This window comes from Orcinus orca, chromosome 1, assembly GCF_937001465.1.
Source record: "Orcinus orca chromosome 1, mOrcOrc1.1, whole genome shotgun sequence".
Lineage (NCBI taxonomy): Eukaryota > Metazoa > Chordata > Mammalia > Artiodactyla > Delphinidae > Orcinus > Orcinus orca.
The window spans coordinates 192230764-192247082 of record NC_064559.1 but is presented as its reverse complement, the minus strand read 5'-3'; the positions used below and the strand labels follow the sequence as shown (position 1 = coordinate 192247082).

Sequence of the window (16319 nt, the reverse complement as noted above, 5' to 3'; positions counted from 1 at the left end):
GCCCCCTCTGCCCTAGGGGAGGATGCTGGGCGGGGCCGCACGTCTTCCGGGTTGCTGGGTGGCTCAGGCCTCAGAGGAATCTCCTGGGCTGTGTACGGGGGTTGCAGGCAGGTGCAGCCTGGAGATCCTTGTTCCAAACATGCAGGAGCTGGTGGTGGGCATGAGGGACACCTGGTCCCAGCAGGCTCTGCTGAGGTCACCGCCAGTGCCAGGCTCTCTGGCCCCACAGAGGCAGAGTTGGCCAGGTCAGAGGCGCTGCCCACTGCTGGCCTCTGTAGGCGCCCCGGTGGCTCAGCAGACCGCCCTGAGCTGTGTCATCGCTTCCAAAGCCAGGAGCCACGGCTCCCTGCCGAAAGGTCCAACTCTGAGAGGCTCTGGGCTTGGGCCTGAGGGAAAGCAGAGGCAGAGGCCGGGTGACAGCATCACTCCCCTGCCTTCTGGGTACCCCTGACACCCCGGCTGCCCTCCTGGTCACAGAAGAAGCTGAGCAGAGCTCTGACACCAAGCAGAGCTGCCTTAAGGAGAGACTGCCTCTTAAGCCACAAGATCTGGACCAAGAGGCAGAGCTCTGGAAAGGCCCTTCAGCATTTAACTCACCCCTTCCCATTCTACACACGAGGAAAGTGAGGCCCAGAGTGGACACTGACATGACTTAAGTCACACAGTGAGGGCTCCTGATTCTCAGGCCAACTGCTGATTTCCCAGGAATCCTCTGGCCTCCAGCCCTTTGGCACCAGCTGCCCTGGGCCTTAGGGGCTTTGTGAGCATGCCTGCCACAAATGCCTGTGGCCTCTGCCCGCTCCTGGCTTCCAGAGAGCCTGCAGCCAACTCCCCAGTACCCTCCCAGCCCAAGATTCCCAAACACACTTGGGAGGAGGTACTTGGGCATAGAGATGTTCTTGGGACAAGAGCGAGCCTGGAAAGAGGTTTCGCCTAAGTGGGGCAACACTGACTTCTGTCCACTGTCTTCCCCTGGGGCCCAGCCTAGCTGTGTGTGTGAGGGGAGAGGGTTCAGGACCACAGACCCAAATGGACACTGCCATCCAAAACACCAGTTTTCAGGGATGGGTTTGTGTCCCTGGCAACAGAGGAGGCAAGTCTGGGGTCAAATTCCTCCTAGCAGGGGCCCTTGATCCCAAATGCCTTCATTTACTCATCTATGAAATAGATGCAGCCTCTCACTCCCCAGAGGCTGAACATCTCAAGAAACAGGAGGGTTGGATGATTCATCTGGGGGCCCGGAGCAAGGCAAGCTGGGCTTGATTCTCAGCTCTGTTACTTTCTAGCTGCAATACCTCTTGCATCTTAGTTTCCCCATGTGTAAATGGGCGTGATAATAAAACTATTGCTTCCTGGGAGTGCTGTGAAGACTGTATGAGATAATCCATGCAGAGTACCAGCAGTGCTCAGTTAAATGCTAGTAACGATTGATAGTACTCAGGATCACAGAGAGACACATGGCTGCTTGAGCCTCCTCCAGAGGAAGCCGTCTGCTCCTCCAGGGGGTGGGGCGTGGGGGACCTTGTCTCTGTCCAATCCATGGCTCAGGTCCCCACTGATGATGGGGAAACTGCAGGCAGAAGGTTAAGGCACTGGCCCAGCGTCACCCCTGGGGGCAATGCCAGGAAGTGGGGAAAAGGGGTCAAAGATGGGGAAGGTCAAGCTAAAGGAGGGAGTGTGGAAAGGGGTCCTGAGAACAGGTACTGCCCCTACATGGCTCCCCCAGGGGCCCCGACATTAGGAAGCTGTTTTCTGAGCATCTAGGCCCTGCACTAGAGGTTCTACATCTGTTACGTTATTTCTCACAACAGCCCTAAGAGGCATTACTGTTCCCATTTTGCAGATGGGGAAGCTGAGGTTCAGAAGTGGGAAGTGATCTGCTCAGGGTCACACGGTGAATCCGTGGCAGAGGAGGGATGAGAGAACTCCAGTTGCCTAACTTGTAAGTCAGGGTTCTCAGGGCCGGCCCAGCCCGTCCCAGAGCTTCTGCTCCCCTACACTCCCCCACCCTTGTATTCTCTCCTACCTTGAGGCTGACTCTGCTGGTGCTGCCCTGGCCCTGGGCCAGGTCAGGGCAGCTCTGGCCACCCCAGGGCCTGGGAAGGAAGCACTGGGAAAGGAATGAAGTAGTCTCCTCCTCTCCCACCCCCAGACTGGACCTGGTGGCTCTCCCCCCCTTCTCTCAGGGCCCACACAGGCAGGATGAGCACCTGAAATCTTGGGGGGCGGGGGGGCCGGGCAGGGGAGGTCTATGCAGCAGCCTCCTCTCTGCTCCCTCCCCCAGCTGTCCACTCCACCTCCAGAGACAGAGAGACAGGGATGGGATGGGCCTGGGACCAAAATGGGGACTAGGCCTGTATCAGGGCCAGAATACAGAAAAAGGACAGTACCCTAATAATTCAAAAGCTTGCCATTTGCTGAGGCCCACCCTATGCCAGGTTTAGCACTAGGTATCAGGCCTACATAATCTCCTTTAAGCCTCACAAATAATCCTAAAAGGTAGATATTATTGTCCTCATTCTTCAGGTAAGGAACTGAGGTCCAGAGTGGTAAAGTGACTTGCCTGGAGTCACACAGCTAGTGAGCCTTGGAGTTAAGACACTAGGATGGTATCACTCCAAAGGTTGGTTGGGCATCACCACGCTAATGGGGGCAAGATGAGGAAGTGCCTTGGCTGCCCTCTCCGTACACTCTGCCCCCCACCCAGGCAATCAGCAGGGAGCGGAGGCCTGTGCCTCAGGGCCAGAGTCCCATTCCCACAGCCAGTGAGAACCAAGTCCAAGTGCACACATGGGATGTATCATCACGCTGGCCCAGGAGCATGTGAAGTCCCTACCCTGCCCTTCCTGTCCCTGACTCACCCGCAGCCCTGCCTCCTCTCAAGTGGGGAAAGAAAGGGAGGAGCAGTTCCATCTGGGCCTATAGGGCAGGTTCCTGCCAGACAGGGTAAAGGGAGGGGATGTGACTTCCAGAGAGGGCACTGGCAGGGTGTGGGCACCCCCCGCGGCCACCCAGGCTTCCAGGTATAGGGTGGCTAGGCCCTCCCCTCCCTTCTCTCTTTGGTGTGAGAGAGCAGCACAAACTCCTCCCCTCACTCTGGCCCCACCACGACCGCCTCCACTCCTCCCAGGGTAGGCTGGAGACAGCCCTGTCATGATAAGATCAGAACAAAGTGCCCAGTCACTGCACAGAGACACAAACACCCCGTGCCTGAGAGCACATGCCATGTTCTTTGCAGATATAGGGCCTGTGAGCTACTGGGGTCCTCTTCGCTATGCCTGTCCCAGCCATTCAGCCTGGCCACCCACAGAGCCTTTTCCCTTTCTCTCAGACATCAGGTAAGAGTGAACCAGCTGGGAGAGATGTAGCAATTTGTTCAGGGTCACGTGGCCAGTGGCATCTAGGGTTAGGACAGAGCTCCGGCCCCCTGGCTTGCAGTCCCGAAATCTCTCCAGCAACAGAGCAGCCCAGTGCTTCAGGACGCCGGCCCTGGAGTCAGACTGCTTAAGCCTGTGTCCCAGCCCCACCACTTCCCAGCTGTGTGACTGGGGCGGTGACTTCACCTCTCTGGACCTCCATTTCCTTATCTGACTCACACAAAATACCCACCTTGTCTGGCTGCTGTGAGGATTAAATGAGATAATCCAGGTACAGCACCAAGCAAGTGACAAATAAAAGTTTAATGTTATTACAATCTGAGATGACAGGGGGAAACCTCTCCATGGCATTTAAGGGCGAATGCAGTGCAGTCTAAGCCAACTCAGGAACCTGTCATACTCATGACAAAGGGACGTGAAGACCAAAGCTGAACTGTCCTGTGATGAGAGAATCAAAGTCCACAGGGGCAGGAGGACTGCCTATCCCCATATTTGCCTTTCAACTATCTCTGGAGAGAAAAATCAGGGGATCCCTGGCATGCCACCTGCCAGACTTAGGAAATTGCAAATTTGTTGTAAAGTTTTATAAAAGCACAGGAACCTTATAATATAAAGTCCACATAACCAAAATCGTGGTACACCGACAGGTATATTTTTATGCTCCCAGACACTCATACAGGCTTATTTGAACATCAGGTACACTCCAAGACGCACACCCACACCCCTGGGCCCAGGGGCGCCCCAAGCGGCCCTCCTCCAAACCCCTCACCTATCCCGGGATCTGGCCTCCTCCGGGATCGGCTTCCCCTTGCACTCCCTCCGGACCCCTAGCCCGGCCAGGCGGCGAGCCATGCGGGCCCCCAGGACCCCGCGCCCCTCGGCGATGGCAAGGGCAAGGTTCCAGGCTCGGGGCGTCAGGACACCTGACCGGACCCGGGCCGCGGGGACCTCCCGGATCCAGCTCATTTGCAGAGAAACGCCTCCTCCGGCCCGCCCCCCTGAACAAACAGCGCCCGGCCCGCAGTGCGGGCGCGGGGTGAGGACCGATCCAGATGCTGCCCAAGCCCCAGGGCAGGGGGTGCGCTCTGCAGGGGTCGTCCCCACCCGGGCCACCCCCCCCCCCCGCTTTCCCCACCCCACCCCCGCCCCGCTCCAGCTCTCGGCCCTGTCTGCGCTACTTCTTTAGGCCCCCGGAAGCGCCAGGGGCCCACCGGGTCCCGGTGCTGGAAGCCTTCAAGCTGGGCCTGCACAAAGTAGGTCGGAGAGGAGGGTCCTGGGGCTAGAAGGGGCCAGGAGGCTGGACTGAGCCAAGCGTCTTTCTCGCCCCCCCGGAGAAGGAGGGGCTAGAACGCAGGGGCGGAGCCAGGAGCGGGAATGGGCGTGATTGGGGGGCTAGCCTGATTGGTTGGCATGTTGGGCGGAGCCAAAAGGGTGACAGGGTGGGCTTGGAACCTAGACCTCGATACTGGTGGGGACCGACGCCGACCCTGCCCTTACCCTGCCATGTGGGCCCTTATGAGAGTTCTCTCTCTCGGTCCTGGAGACCCTATGACACAGCGGGAATCTCGCCTGTGGGGGAATCTTCCCCTGGTGGGGAAGCCTATCCGAAACCCACAGGGATGGGAACGGCGACCCCTGCTGGAAGTTGGCCAACTATTATGATTTACTAATACTACTACTGTTGTGACTATAACCTGGGCCTCCTGTACCCCCAAAGGGCAGTACCCTTTCCCACCTGATGCTACCTCTCTTAACTCTCGGCGGGGTACCTTGCACATTGGGGGATCCTCTGGGACTGCAGGAAGAAAGACCATCAGAGGGTCCCAGTTCCCCAGGCTCTCTGCCAGTTCTTCCCTGCCGGCAGTCCTTGTAGGACCTCCACCCCTTCACCGAGCTTGGTGCCTCCTTAGCCATTTGTCCTCTGTGATGACTGGTCCTGACACACAGGGGGACATCTTGCTTGTGGGTCATGAGTGGACACTGATATCCTTGTGTTCCTGCCTCTCCCACAGGGAGCTCAGATCCTGGCATGTACAGAGGGAGGAGTATGCTGCACCTGACCACGGCAGGGAGTACCAGCTGAGGGAGCACGTAGGAACTGTGAGACAAGAATGTTGCGGCAAGCAGCAGACAGGCATCTGGGCAGGTGCTGAAACATCTGTTCAGAAAAGAGGGCAGTGTGTCCTGTACTTGGCAGCACGGTCTGCACCTTGCAGCGACCTGGAAGGCTGGACTGTCCATCGGCGAGCTGAGATGGTGGGGCTGGTCCCAGATAGGTCCCAAACAGAGTGGAACTCAAACCCAGCCAGAGTAGATGGCCGCAGGCACCCACCCCACGCGGTGGGCAGCATAGTCTCTTCCTGGCTGTGTTCCCTGAACTGCCAGGTGGAGTGGGGTGTGAAGTCTGGCAAATACATGGTGACCTCCCCCTCCACTATTGAAGCTCAGGAGGCCTCAACTCATCATAGAGAAAATCCTTTAATTGCTCTGCCCCTGCCCCCTCCCCAGGGCAGTCCTGGCACCACTGCTCAGGCTGGCTGCCCTTGCTTTCCCCGGGATGCTGAGGACACCTTGACCTTGTCCACGTCCCAGTCTATCTGCCTCTCTGATGGGGCCACCACAAGATCTAGTGCCCCCTGGAGCCATCGGGCAAGGCAGGCAAGAGACGCCAGGGGCAGGTGGGTGTGAGGAAGGCTGCAGGGCCGTGGTGCGTGCAGCCGATGGTGCAGCTTCAGGTGAACGTGCTGCGTGAAGCGACTTGGGCAGACACTGCACTGGAAGGGCCGGGCCCCTGAGTGCAGGCGCAGGTGAGTCGAGGTTGCTGGAGCTGCTGAAGCGTTTGTGGCACATCTGATGGGAATGGGCACTGGCGTCAGCTCTGCCCACCTGGTTGACCCAGGATCTCTGCTCCCTCTCCCCATCTTGAAAATACCCCCTACCACCTCCCTGTAATGCAAGCCTGGAAGCTTTCCCCCCATGATTCCTCCCTGGGACCCACAGTGTCTGGCAGATTGTAGCCAGTCAGACTGGGTTGGTATCTTGGTTCTTTTACTCCCTGCATGACCTTGTATAGGTGACTTCCCCTCTCTGATCCTTGCTCTCCTTATTGATAACATGAGAGTATTAATACCTAACCTCATAGGTATGGTGGACTGAATAAGATAATCACATAGAACCCTTATGCGTGGGGCTGCAGCTTCAGTGGGCGTAATTAACATTTACTGGGAGCTGCTACATGCCAGGAACTGGTCTCGTGTACTAGTCTTCTCCAGGACTCTGGAGAAGCAGGACTAAGTACTACTCCTATATTACAGTGAAAACGCAGAGGCTCAGAGAAGTGAAGCCACTAGCCAAAGCTCACACAGCAAGTTGGAGGCAGAGCTAGGATTTGAACCCAGGTAGCCCAGACTATAACCACTATGCTGCTTTTATTTCTGCCTCTTTAAAACAGGGAAAGAGTCTGGGCCCTTCTGACCTCCCAAGGGACATGGTGAGGCTCAAAGAGGGAGGGAGCTAACATTGAGCTGATGTTATAAGTAGTGTTTATATACTTTGCACACACTATAGCATTAACTCCTCCAACTATGCTGGGAAGTAGGCAATGGGTATCCCCAGGACTCCTAACTTCATTCTTCTCCCCCCACAGACATACATCTCTTTTCTCCCCTCCAGGCCCAGGGGGTGACCTCCAATATCACGTCCAGGCCCTTCCCTTCCACCTCCCTCTTTCCCCCAACCCTTGCCTCCTGTCCTGTCTCCACTTGCTCAGGATGGTTGGGGAATGGAGGCCACGGGTGCCATCCCCCAGGGGCCTAGAATTCTTCCGCAGCCTGCAGGAGTACAGGGGAGGGGGAGGATGGTCTCACCGGGCATTTGTGGGGCCGCTTCCCAGTATGCACCAGGTGGTGCTTCTGCAGGTGGGCGAGCTGGGTGAAGCTCTTCTGGCACAGGGCACACTGGAACGGGCGCTCCCCGCTGTGCACACGCAGATGGACCTGAGCCAGGTGTGGGAGAAATGCTGCCAACTGCCCAGAGCCCTCCAGCAGAGCCGGGGATCCTCTTCAAATCTCTACCCACATCCCCATAGGGCCCCCTTTTGGCATCAAGGCCTCTCAATCCCCCTGCATCTGTATCACCTCCCTGAAGGCCAATCTACCATTCCCCAGGATCCCCTCTCTCTCTCTGCTGCCCTGCAAGAGGGGAGATGGCTGTGGTTAGCTGGCCAGGTGAGGGGTACCCCGTGTGTGTGTGTGTGTGTGTGTGTGTGTGTGTGTGTGTGTGTGTGTGTGTATCTTGTGCAGTGCTTCTCGAAGTATTGTCCCGCAGCATCAGCATCACCTGGGAGGGTGTTAGAAATGCAGATTCTCAGGCCCCACCCCAGACCAGCTAAATTAAAATCTCTGGGGCTGAGCCTAGGAATATGCATGTTTACTAGCTCTCCAGGTGGTTTGAGGCTCGTTAAAGTTTAAGAATTCATGCCCTAGAGGATGCAGAAGGGCTGTTCTCCAATAACCGTAACTTTTCCTCAACTTCAGCAGGTGCCAACTGGCGCCTAGCTTCCGGTCTTTGCTGATACACAGAGATGTGCCCATGGTTGCCCCCTGCTGGACGATGCCTATAATGATGCTTACAGCACGGCGCTGATGTGCAGGATCCCACATGAAAAAGGCTGGTTGTCAGGTCTGTGGTCTAGACTCACTAAAATCTACCTGTTCCCCCACCTGAACTTCAAATAAGTAAACAAGAGGAGGCTTAACTGGGAATCAGAGAGGATGGTTGTTCCAGAAAGGGCTTTGCCCTAGATGTTGAGAGACTGAGATCAAGACCTGACTGCACCATGAAATCAAGGCAACCTTGGGCAAATCTTTTCTCAGTTTCCCTATTTTTAACTTAAATGAGACGATCTCATAGACAGTCTTTTAGTGTGGAGAGGACTCCTCTCTACGGATGTGAAACTGAGGGGCCAAATGAACCAGCCAAGGTCATAGGCCCTAGAGGTTGCCCAGGAGTTCCTTCTGGCTGTAAGGTCCTTGATTCTAGAAGCAGGATGGGAGCGGGGTCATTGAAGGATGCCGAGGGGAGCCATGGAGCCCAGAGGCAGATACCTTGAGGTTGGAGAGCTGCCCAAAGCTCTTGCTGCACACGTTGCACTCGTACAGGATTTTGCCATTCTTTTTCTTCAGCGGATAAGGCAGTGCCGAAGAGCCCGCCTGGGAGCCCGGCGGGGCCGACTTTGCTGGAACCACCCGGCCAGCATGCTCCAGCCCTGTGGAGTCAGTCCTGGCAGCTGCAGAGCCTGGATTCCGGGCCTGGGAGGGTTGGGTTTGGCCAGAGGCTTGAGAGGCCCCTGCGTAGGGGTGCAGGGTCTCCCCCTGGGTGCTGGAGTGCCCGGCCTCATAGACATTCATCAGCAAGGTGGGCACAGCCATGGTAGTGTAGGAGGTGTTCTGGGGCAGCATGAAGAGGGGCGGACACTGCACAGAAGGTAGGCCCCCACAGGTGATCAGGTAAGGTGAGGGCAGGAGAAGTGGGTACACAGGATAGAACGGGCAGAGGTGGGATGGGAGTTCTTTGGAAATGGGGGTGGGTGGGGGCCAGGAGCAGAAAGCCAAGGGGCTGGGGCTCTTTTTATCTTGCCACGGGTTTGGGAAAGAGCTGTTGTGAGGAGAGAAGGATGGGCCGGGGGACCCCTCGCCAGCTCTTTCCCGCTGGCTTCCCATCTTGTCCCTGCTCAGAGGGTACTTGGCTGTGAGTTTCTCGCCATTGGAGGAGCCGGCGGGCCGCCTTGGTGGCTGGTGCCCTGAGCAGGAAAGGGAAGACGGTCAGGGCCGCACAGACTTGGGTAAAGTTCTGCTCTTCATCAACCTGCCTGGCTCAGAGCTGAGAGAGGGCTCTAGCCTGCGCGGCACCTCCCCTCTCTGGGCTTTCCTGGTCTGCAATTGCGTTTGCCAATAAAAGAGGCTAGAATTTGTGCAGCGCATAATAATTTCAGAGAGTGAAAGCGATTCAAGAAACCTATTAGACATACAGGTGGGAAGTCAAGTGGGCAGTTGGGTGCATTGGTTTGGAGATTAACAGAGCAGCCTGAGCTGGAGACATAAATCTGGGTGCCATGGGCCCAAATGAGATCCCATAAAAGGTGGTCCTAGATCTGCTGTGTCCCAAATGGTAGCCACCAGACACATTTAAATTGCTTAAAATAAGTACAGTAAAAACTTCAGTTCCTCACTTGCACTAGCCACACTTAAAAGACTCAGTAGGTATGGTATCAGACAGCACAAGTACAGAGCATTTCCATTACTGCAGGAAGTTCTATCAAACTGCTACTCTAGATAAAGAGAACAGGAGAGAAGGGGGGAAAGAAGAGAGAGGAGAGGAGAAGAGAGGAGATGGGAACATGGGAGGAGGGGGAGGGGAGGGATGAGGCGGCGGCTCTGGACTGAGTTCCTGAGCAGGGGGAGACTTAGGAGGTACGTAGTGGAGAGCAAGCAAGGGAGACTGAGGTGCAACAGCCAGTGAGGTAGGAGTTAAACTGGGAGTGATAGAAAGTAAAATATTAAATATGTATAAAGATTAAAAAGTGGATTGTCTGCTTGGATCCTCATTTATTCACTCAACCAGCTTTACTGAGCTGCTTTACTCTGTGCTGGGGAAATAAAGGACACAGCAGCATGGTCCCTGCCCTCCAGGTTGAGTTGCATAAGGAAATGGGGTATCGTAAGCAATAAACGTAGAACATAGGTTAGTGAGATTGTACTTTTGTGGAAGAAGAAACTGGCCTCCATGATGTCATAGAGCCAGAAGGGGCAGAACCAGGACTCCACCCACGGCTCCCTGACTCCCAGTCAGGGCTCCTGTCTTATAAAATAGGCCCCTCTAGCTCAAACACTCTAGGCAGACAAAGCGCCACTCTCAACCGCCGGGAATAGCTACGCCTACACCAGATCCCATACCCACGCCTGAGAGAACCACTGGCCACTTCCTCTGCTCACCTCTGCTCACGTGTCACCACCTGAGAGCCCCTCGCACCCCCAGGCAGAGCTCCAGCTCAGAATGTGGCAGTAACACGTGCTTGAGGCACTGTCCTCACGAGTGACACTGGGTCCGCAATGTCTCTCATCCCCAAACCTAACAGTGCTTCCCACCTCCAGCCTCCACCAAGGTGCAGCCCCGTGCCCTGGGCTTACTTGTGCTCGAGGCATCCTCTCTGAGACCCTGCGGGGCTGTGCCCGGGGGCGCCGACTTCAGGGTGCACAGGTATACGTCCGGGCCCTGAGGGCAGGCCAGCAGGGAAGACCTGGCCAGTGCCAGTGGCAAGGGGTACAGCCAGCTGGCACAGGACGGGCCATGGGCATCCACTGTGTCTGGAAGTGGCCTGGAGCCTGGCAAGACCTGGAAGGCAGGGGGAAGGGGCTTGGGGGCCAGGGACTGGGAGCCCCCTGGGGTAGTCCCTTGGGATGGTTCCACCCCTAGTTTGGGTTCCAAAGGGGGAGGAGAAGCTAAGACCAACTCCCAACCTACACCTGCCTCCACCCTGTCTGTCACTCAAATGGCTTCCCCTTCCCTCATCCGCGTTCCCAAGGGACTCACACGTCCACCCCCAGGGTTACCCTCCCCCTGCCCCAGAACCCCTCACTCAGCCCTGCTCTTCCTCCTCCCCTTCCTTCCTGACCACCCTCAGACTAACTACCTGGATGGAGCCAAGGTGAACTTAGAGAAAATCCTCATCAAAGACTGTGTACCCCGCAGGAGGGCCCTGAGCTTCCTCCCTCTAAGGCCCAGGCCACGGTCACACAGCCAAGCTTCCTGCATGGCCCTGTCCCTTCTCATGCCTCACAGGAGAGTCGGGCCCCTGGGGCACGGGAGAGGGTCTCTGGCGCTTCCAAAGGCACATTCCCATGATGTGCCGGGGTGCGGGTGCTCAGGACCAGGGGAATCTAGGTCCCTTCAGATTTTCCCCCTACTTCTTCCTAACATCCCCTCCTTCCAGAAGCAGCCTGGCCTCAAAATTGGGGATGGGACCGCATCTTACCTGATCGCCTTGGCAGAGCTGGGAGTCCGAGTGGGGGGACAGGGAGTCTCCTGTGCTCCCCAGGGGCTTAGTCTTGTGGCAACAACCCAACTCTGGAGCGGGTTCCCCCTTCATGCCCCCACTACCTGCTGGGAAGACAGGTCAGTCACAGGTGAGCAGTGAAGTTCCTCCAAATAAGAGCCTGTCTTCGAGGACTGGCTCTCCCAGGAAACCACTGTGTGACCTTGAGTCAGTCACTGCCCCTCCTGGCCTCAGTTTCCCCATCTGCAAACTGGGAGGGTTGGACTGGCTGATGTGAAAGGACTGTCTCAGCGATGACATGAAAGCCAATGATGCTTTCCTGGTAGGGGCAAGAAGAGGATTGAATGGAGGCTGGCCAATCAGAGGCAAAGAGCCCAGCTGGCCTGAATCCCATCCCTGGGGAAGAGAGGAGAGAGGAAGGTCCTCATGGAGGTACTTCCAGGTAAGCTCAGAGATCTGAGGAAACATTCCAGACCTCCTCAGGGCCACAGGGAATTGAGAAGCTATTCCAAGACTCTACCAAACACAGGCTCCTCACTGAGGGGCGCCCCTGTCCCCCAGCTCATCCACACAACTTTTCTGGGCCTCTGAGGAAGCCCCAATGTCCTGCCACCCAGACTTTCCGGGCTCAGCTTCCTCAGCAGGGGTGGTCTGAGCGAGCGGACCCAGAGTCCGCCAGTCCTGACTGGCCTGACAGGAGGCTGCCCTGTGCCAGCTGCCTGCTCGGCTAGCGCCTCACTTCTCTGCTGCTTTCACTGAGGCCTGTGCAGCCCAGGGACCACGCAGCTCGGCAAGTGTCCCGAGGCCCTTCCCTTTCCCCCCAGTAACCCTCCTTAACTCCCAGTGCCCCTCGGAGCCTGGCACCCTCACGCGGGTGTCTCATTCCTCCAAAACCCGGTCTCCTCTCCCTCTTCCCTGACTCCTCCCAACCTGCCCCGGGTCTCAGAACACCCTAGAAGGAGAGGCGGCCTGGGTGAGGCTCTTCACCTGGCTCGGCAGAAGTCCCCTCTGGCTGGGGAAGGAAGCAGGTGGGCAGGTGGGCCGCCAGCCTCTGTCTGTGTTTGCGGCCCCCGTGGGTGTGAGAGGTGACAGGAAGGCGCTACATTTGAAGTTGCCACAAATAGGAAGGGGGGGCAGGCAGGCAGGCGGGGGCCCTGTGGGACCTGACAAGGGCGAGCCGCCCACCTGCCTTTACCTACCTGAGACAACACTGCCAGAGCTTGGGGCCACAGTAAACTGGAGCTACTGGGATTTCAGTGTGCGGGCTGGGATGGAGTGGGGTGTGGTTAACTCTGGTTCTCAGAGAACTCAGATGGCTGAGCAGGAGGGGGACAGAGCAGGGCTCAGAGGCTGGAGCTGGGGTCCTTCCAGGGATGCGGGCCCAACGGGGACAGAGACGGGCAATGATGTTGACAGGGAAGACAGTGACGGTGGTGGCAGGGACAGAAACAGGCAGAGACAAGAGCAGGCAACGTAGGGTGAGGCAGGGGAGAAAGCAGGAATCCGATCTCACACAGCAGTCACCTAGGAGGCAACGAGTACATCTTCCTCCTCTTTGTCCCATCTCTGATTTCTCGGTTCTGGGGAATCCTTTCTCTAATTTAGATAGAATGCTGAGGGCCCCCCCCGCCACCGGCAAGAGATAATTCAAAGACACAGCAAAATGCTTGTAAGGCATGACTAGATATCAAAAGGGAGACCCTTTAGGCCAGAAACAGCTTTAGGCTGAGCAATTTCATCGTTCCTGTGAGCAGAAGGTGCATCACCCCCCGGCCTCACACAGATTCTGCCCGGTTGGTGTGTCCGCAGTGTCTGGCCCAGTGTGGCAGCCCCATCCAGGCCTCAAACTCCACCTGGCCATGCCACCCAGGTGGCATGGAATGCACAGGGACATCTCGAACTCTCCATTGTAGGCAAGGGGCATGTTACTCTGCCAGCTCAGCCCCTGGTCAGTACTCACTTCCACTCTGGCCCCCGTCACTTCCTGTCATAATCATTTGCCCATAAAACTGACCCTTACGTGTCTGTGTGTATCTCAAGGTCAGGGACCACTCTTTACTCATTCTTGTTTCCCATGTAGATATTTGCCAGGTTTTTTGGATGCCTGGCATCTGGAACTTTCTCCCACATGAGTCTGGAGGGAGGCAGAAGGCACATTCCACTATAAAAGCCAAAATGGCCGCATGCTGAATTCCTACCTCCTTGCTCCAGTGCGTGGTGCGGGCACATGGCATGGACCAGACTGACCAGATGTGCCCATCCAGACTGTGATCAGAAGCCAGTGGCCCTGGGGCTTCCCTGCTGGTGCAGTGGTTAAGAATCCGCCTGCCAATGCAGGGGACATGAGTTCGAGCCCTGGTCAGAGAAGATCCCACATGCCGTGGAGCAACTAAGCCCGAGCACAACAACTACTGAGCCTACGCTCTAGAGTCTGCGAGCCACGACTACTGAGCCCGTGTGCCACAACTACTGAAGCCCGCCCGCCTAGAGCCCATGCTCTGCAACAAGAGAAGCCACTGCAATGGGAAGCCCGCGCACCGCAACGAAGAGTAGCCCCCGCTCGCCGCAACTAGAGAAAGCCCGTGCACAGCAACAAAGACCCAGTGCAGCCAAAAATAAACTAAATAAATTAAAAAAATTTTTTTAATTAAAGAAAAAGGAAAAGAAGCCAGTGGCCTTGAGGTGGCAGGTCGGTGGAGCCCACTCTGTACGTAGATGGTGATGCCCCAGCCTCCAGGACAGCCGAGGGAAGAAAGGGGTTCAGAGGGTGTCACCAGTCCTCTCAGGGCTGGTACTGGGGGTGTGGTCCTGGCCCTGCTTTCCAAGCCTGGCTCTGCAGCCTTCCCAAACCTTCTCTGAGCTTCCCCAGCATCTTTTTTTTTTTTTGCGGTACGCGGGCCTCTCACTGCTGTGGCCTCTCCCGTTGCGGAGCACAGGCTCCGGACGCGCAGGCTCAGTGGCCATGGCTCATGGGCCCAGCCGCTCCGCGGCATGTGGGATCTTCCCGGACCGGGGCACGAACCCGTGTCCCCTGCATCGACAGGCGGACTCTCAACCACTGCGCCACCAGGGAAGCCCCCCCAGCATCTTTTAAGTGAATTCTTCCTTTCGCTCTCTCTTCTTCTTTTTTTTTTCCTTTGCCCACACTGCGTGGTTTGTATTCCTTGACCAGGGATTGAACCTGGGCTCTCAGCAGTGAGAGCACAGAATCCTAACTACTGGACCAACAGGGAATTCCCTCCTTCTCTCCTTAAATCCTCCTGAAATGGTTTCTGTAGGTTACAACCAAGAATCCTGCGCTATACATGTCCAGAATAGGTGAAGCACCAGGCTGCTCAGGTTGGAATACTCCGAGGGTTAGAGTAGATAGCTACATTTACGGTTACTATGTGCCTGGCACTGTGCTAGGGGCTTCGTAAACATTACCTTATTTAATCTTCACAATAAGCCTGTGTGGTTGGTTTTATTATCCCCATGATGACGGAACAGAAGCTCAGAGAGAGTAAGCAACTCACTCAGAGTCACACAGCAAATAGCCAAGAGCTCTCTAGTGCCAACCCTCAGATTCCACTGTCTCTTGGCAATGTCAGCCCACCCCCAGTGCCACCCCCACTGCTTCATTTGTGCCCCCCATACTCTCTTCCGAAGTGCCATTCCCAAGGCCCAGACCACCCTCCCCATCCTCTCCCCCAACCAACCCTGCACATACCAGTTGCCCTCTCAGCATCCTTCAGATTAGCGGGCAGCCCTTCCCATGGCACTCCTTGCCATCTTGGTCAACCAGAACGCCACTCCCCAAAGCTGGAGCCCTCCCAGCCTCCCAGGACAAAGCCTGCCTCCCCTCCAGCCTTGCCTGGAATCTAAGGGTGCAAGAGCCTCACTGGGTACCTGTGGAAGGCCCCACCCACATCTCGAAGGAGGATTCACACACACCTTTGGCTTCCATCTGCCAACTCCGCCCCCTCCTGGCATCACACTCTGCTCCCAGCTCACAGAAAAGTGTACAGCCTCTTGGTTAGGAACAAAAAGGAAAATGGCCTTGGAGATTTCCAGATCTCCAATCCCTGAAAGACCTGGTTAGGAGTGTCCCAGGAGGAGGGCTGGGGACACAATCCCTCAAGTTCCCACTGGAAACAGCCTCTACCTGCCAATCCCTTCCTTGCTCCTTTCTCTTGGGCCTTGCCAGGTCCTCTGTCTTGTCAGCCTCCAGGTCCACTGTGATGTCACCAGCTTAACTGTGATGTCACCATGTCCCACATCCCCCTGAGGGGTAGCACAAGGGGTAGGACCATGGCCTCCTGGGAAACCTGGACCAATGCCTGGACCCAGATGAGAGACCCAGGCCAACGCAAGTCCTTGGAGACCAGAGGGGGCTTGAGAAATGATCGTGGAGGGGAAGCAGGGTTGAGGAGCCTTCAGTGCTGAGCGGAAAACACCAGGGAGGCCTCAGAAAAGAATCAGCGTCTGGAGCAGAAAGGCGGGAGGGGTGGACAGGGGTCTTCAGGCTCCTGGCTCACTGTGCAGTTGCTTTCTTCATCTTTCTGTTAATTACAAAATAATACAGATGAGTGGTCAACGATTCAAGCAACATAGAATATAAAGACAAAAAATGGAAGCTCCCCTCCTTCATGGTTTCCCAGTGGTGAGTGTCAATTGTTTGGTGTTCATCCTTCCAGACATTTATCCATGAACCTACAAACAAGTAAATGGACTTTAAAATTTTGTTTTTATACACAAATGAATTATGTGATAGTACTGTTCTGAAGCTCTTTCTATCAACAACCTACTGTGGCCATCATTTCATGCCAGAATGTACACATCATTTGCCTCCTGTTTTTTTCCTGACCGTATAGTGTTCCATTGCAGAGGACCACCTATATGTCCTCTGA

General features: G+C 56.1%; 2 protein-coding genes and 1 long non-coding RNA gene across 5 annotated transcripts; 1 reads left to right on the top strand and 2 right to left on the bottom strand.

The window, feature by feature from the left end:
• Positions 1-58: 58 nt before the first annotated feature.
• Positions 59-5752, bottom strand: LOC125961447 (uncharacterized). Of its 3 annotated transcripts, none has more exons than XM_049699373.1 (3): positions 5147-5752; positions 2027-2096; positions 59-386 (listed from the first exon to the last, which is right to left on the bottom strand). In XM_049699373.1, the coding sequence occupies exons 1-3, from the start codon at positions 5616-5618 to the stop codon at positions 197-199; spliced, it is 732 nt and encodes a 243-aa protein (XP_049555330.1). In that variant the 5' UTR covers positions 5619-5752; the 3' UTR covers positions 59-196. The 3 variants fall into 3 exon arrangements, with proteins under 3 accessions (XP_049555330.1, XP_049555337.1, XP_049555333.1); XM_049699380.1 differs by lacking the exon at positions 5147-5752 and adding an exon at positions 4147-5136; XM_049699376.1 differs by lacking the exons at positions 2027-2096; positions 5147-5752 and adding an exon at positions 4147-5136.
• An 84-nt stretch (positions 5753-5836) lies between these two features.
• On the bottom strand, positions 5837-15601 carry ZNF683 (zinc finger protein 683). The gene is given in 8 exon segments (XM_004266645.3): positions 5837-5932; positions 5935-6191; positions 6193-6227; positions 7244-7372; positions 8483-9177; positions 10565-10769; positions 11410-11537; positions 15575-15601. Coding segments are annotated over 7 exon segments (1512 nt in total). The 5' UTR covers positions 11524-11537; positions 15575-15601; the 3' UTR covers positions 5837-5855.
• LOC125961457 (uncharacterized) lies at positions 7916-14045 on the top strand. Its single transcript, XR_007472197.1, has 3 exons — positions 7916-8057; positions 11757-11872; positions 13511-14045. It is a non-coding gene; the product is annotated as an uncharacterized LOC125961457 (long non-coding RNA).
• Positions 15602-16319: the final 718 nt, after the last annotated feature.

What these genes read in the sequence shown, in the direction of transcription:
- LOC125961447 (XM_049699373.1), bottom strand. Translation starts at nt 5,618, where the DNA reads ATGGACAGTCCAGCCTTCCAGGTCGCTGCAAGGTGCAGACCGTGCTGC. An exon ending in AGGATCCCCCAATGTGCAAG is followed by an intron (nt 2,097 to 5,146) that starts GTACCCCGCCGA and finishes CTTCCTTCCCAG; the next exon opens with GCCCTGGGGTGGCCAGAGCT. An exon ending in CCAGCAGAGTCAGCCTCAAG is followed by an intron (nt 387 to 2,026) that starts GTAGGAGAGAAT and finishes GCTTTCCCTCAG; the next exon opens with GCCCAAGCCCAGAGCCTCTC.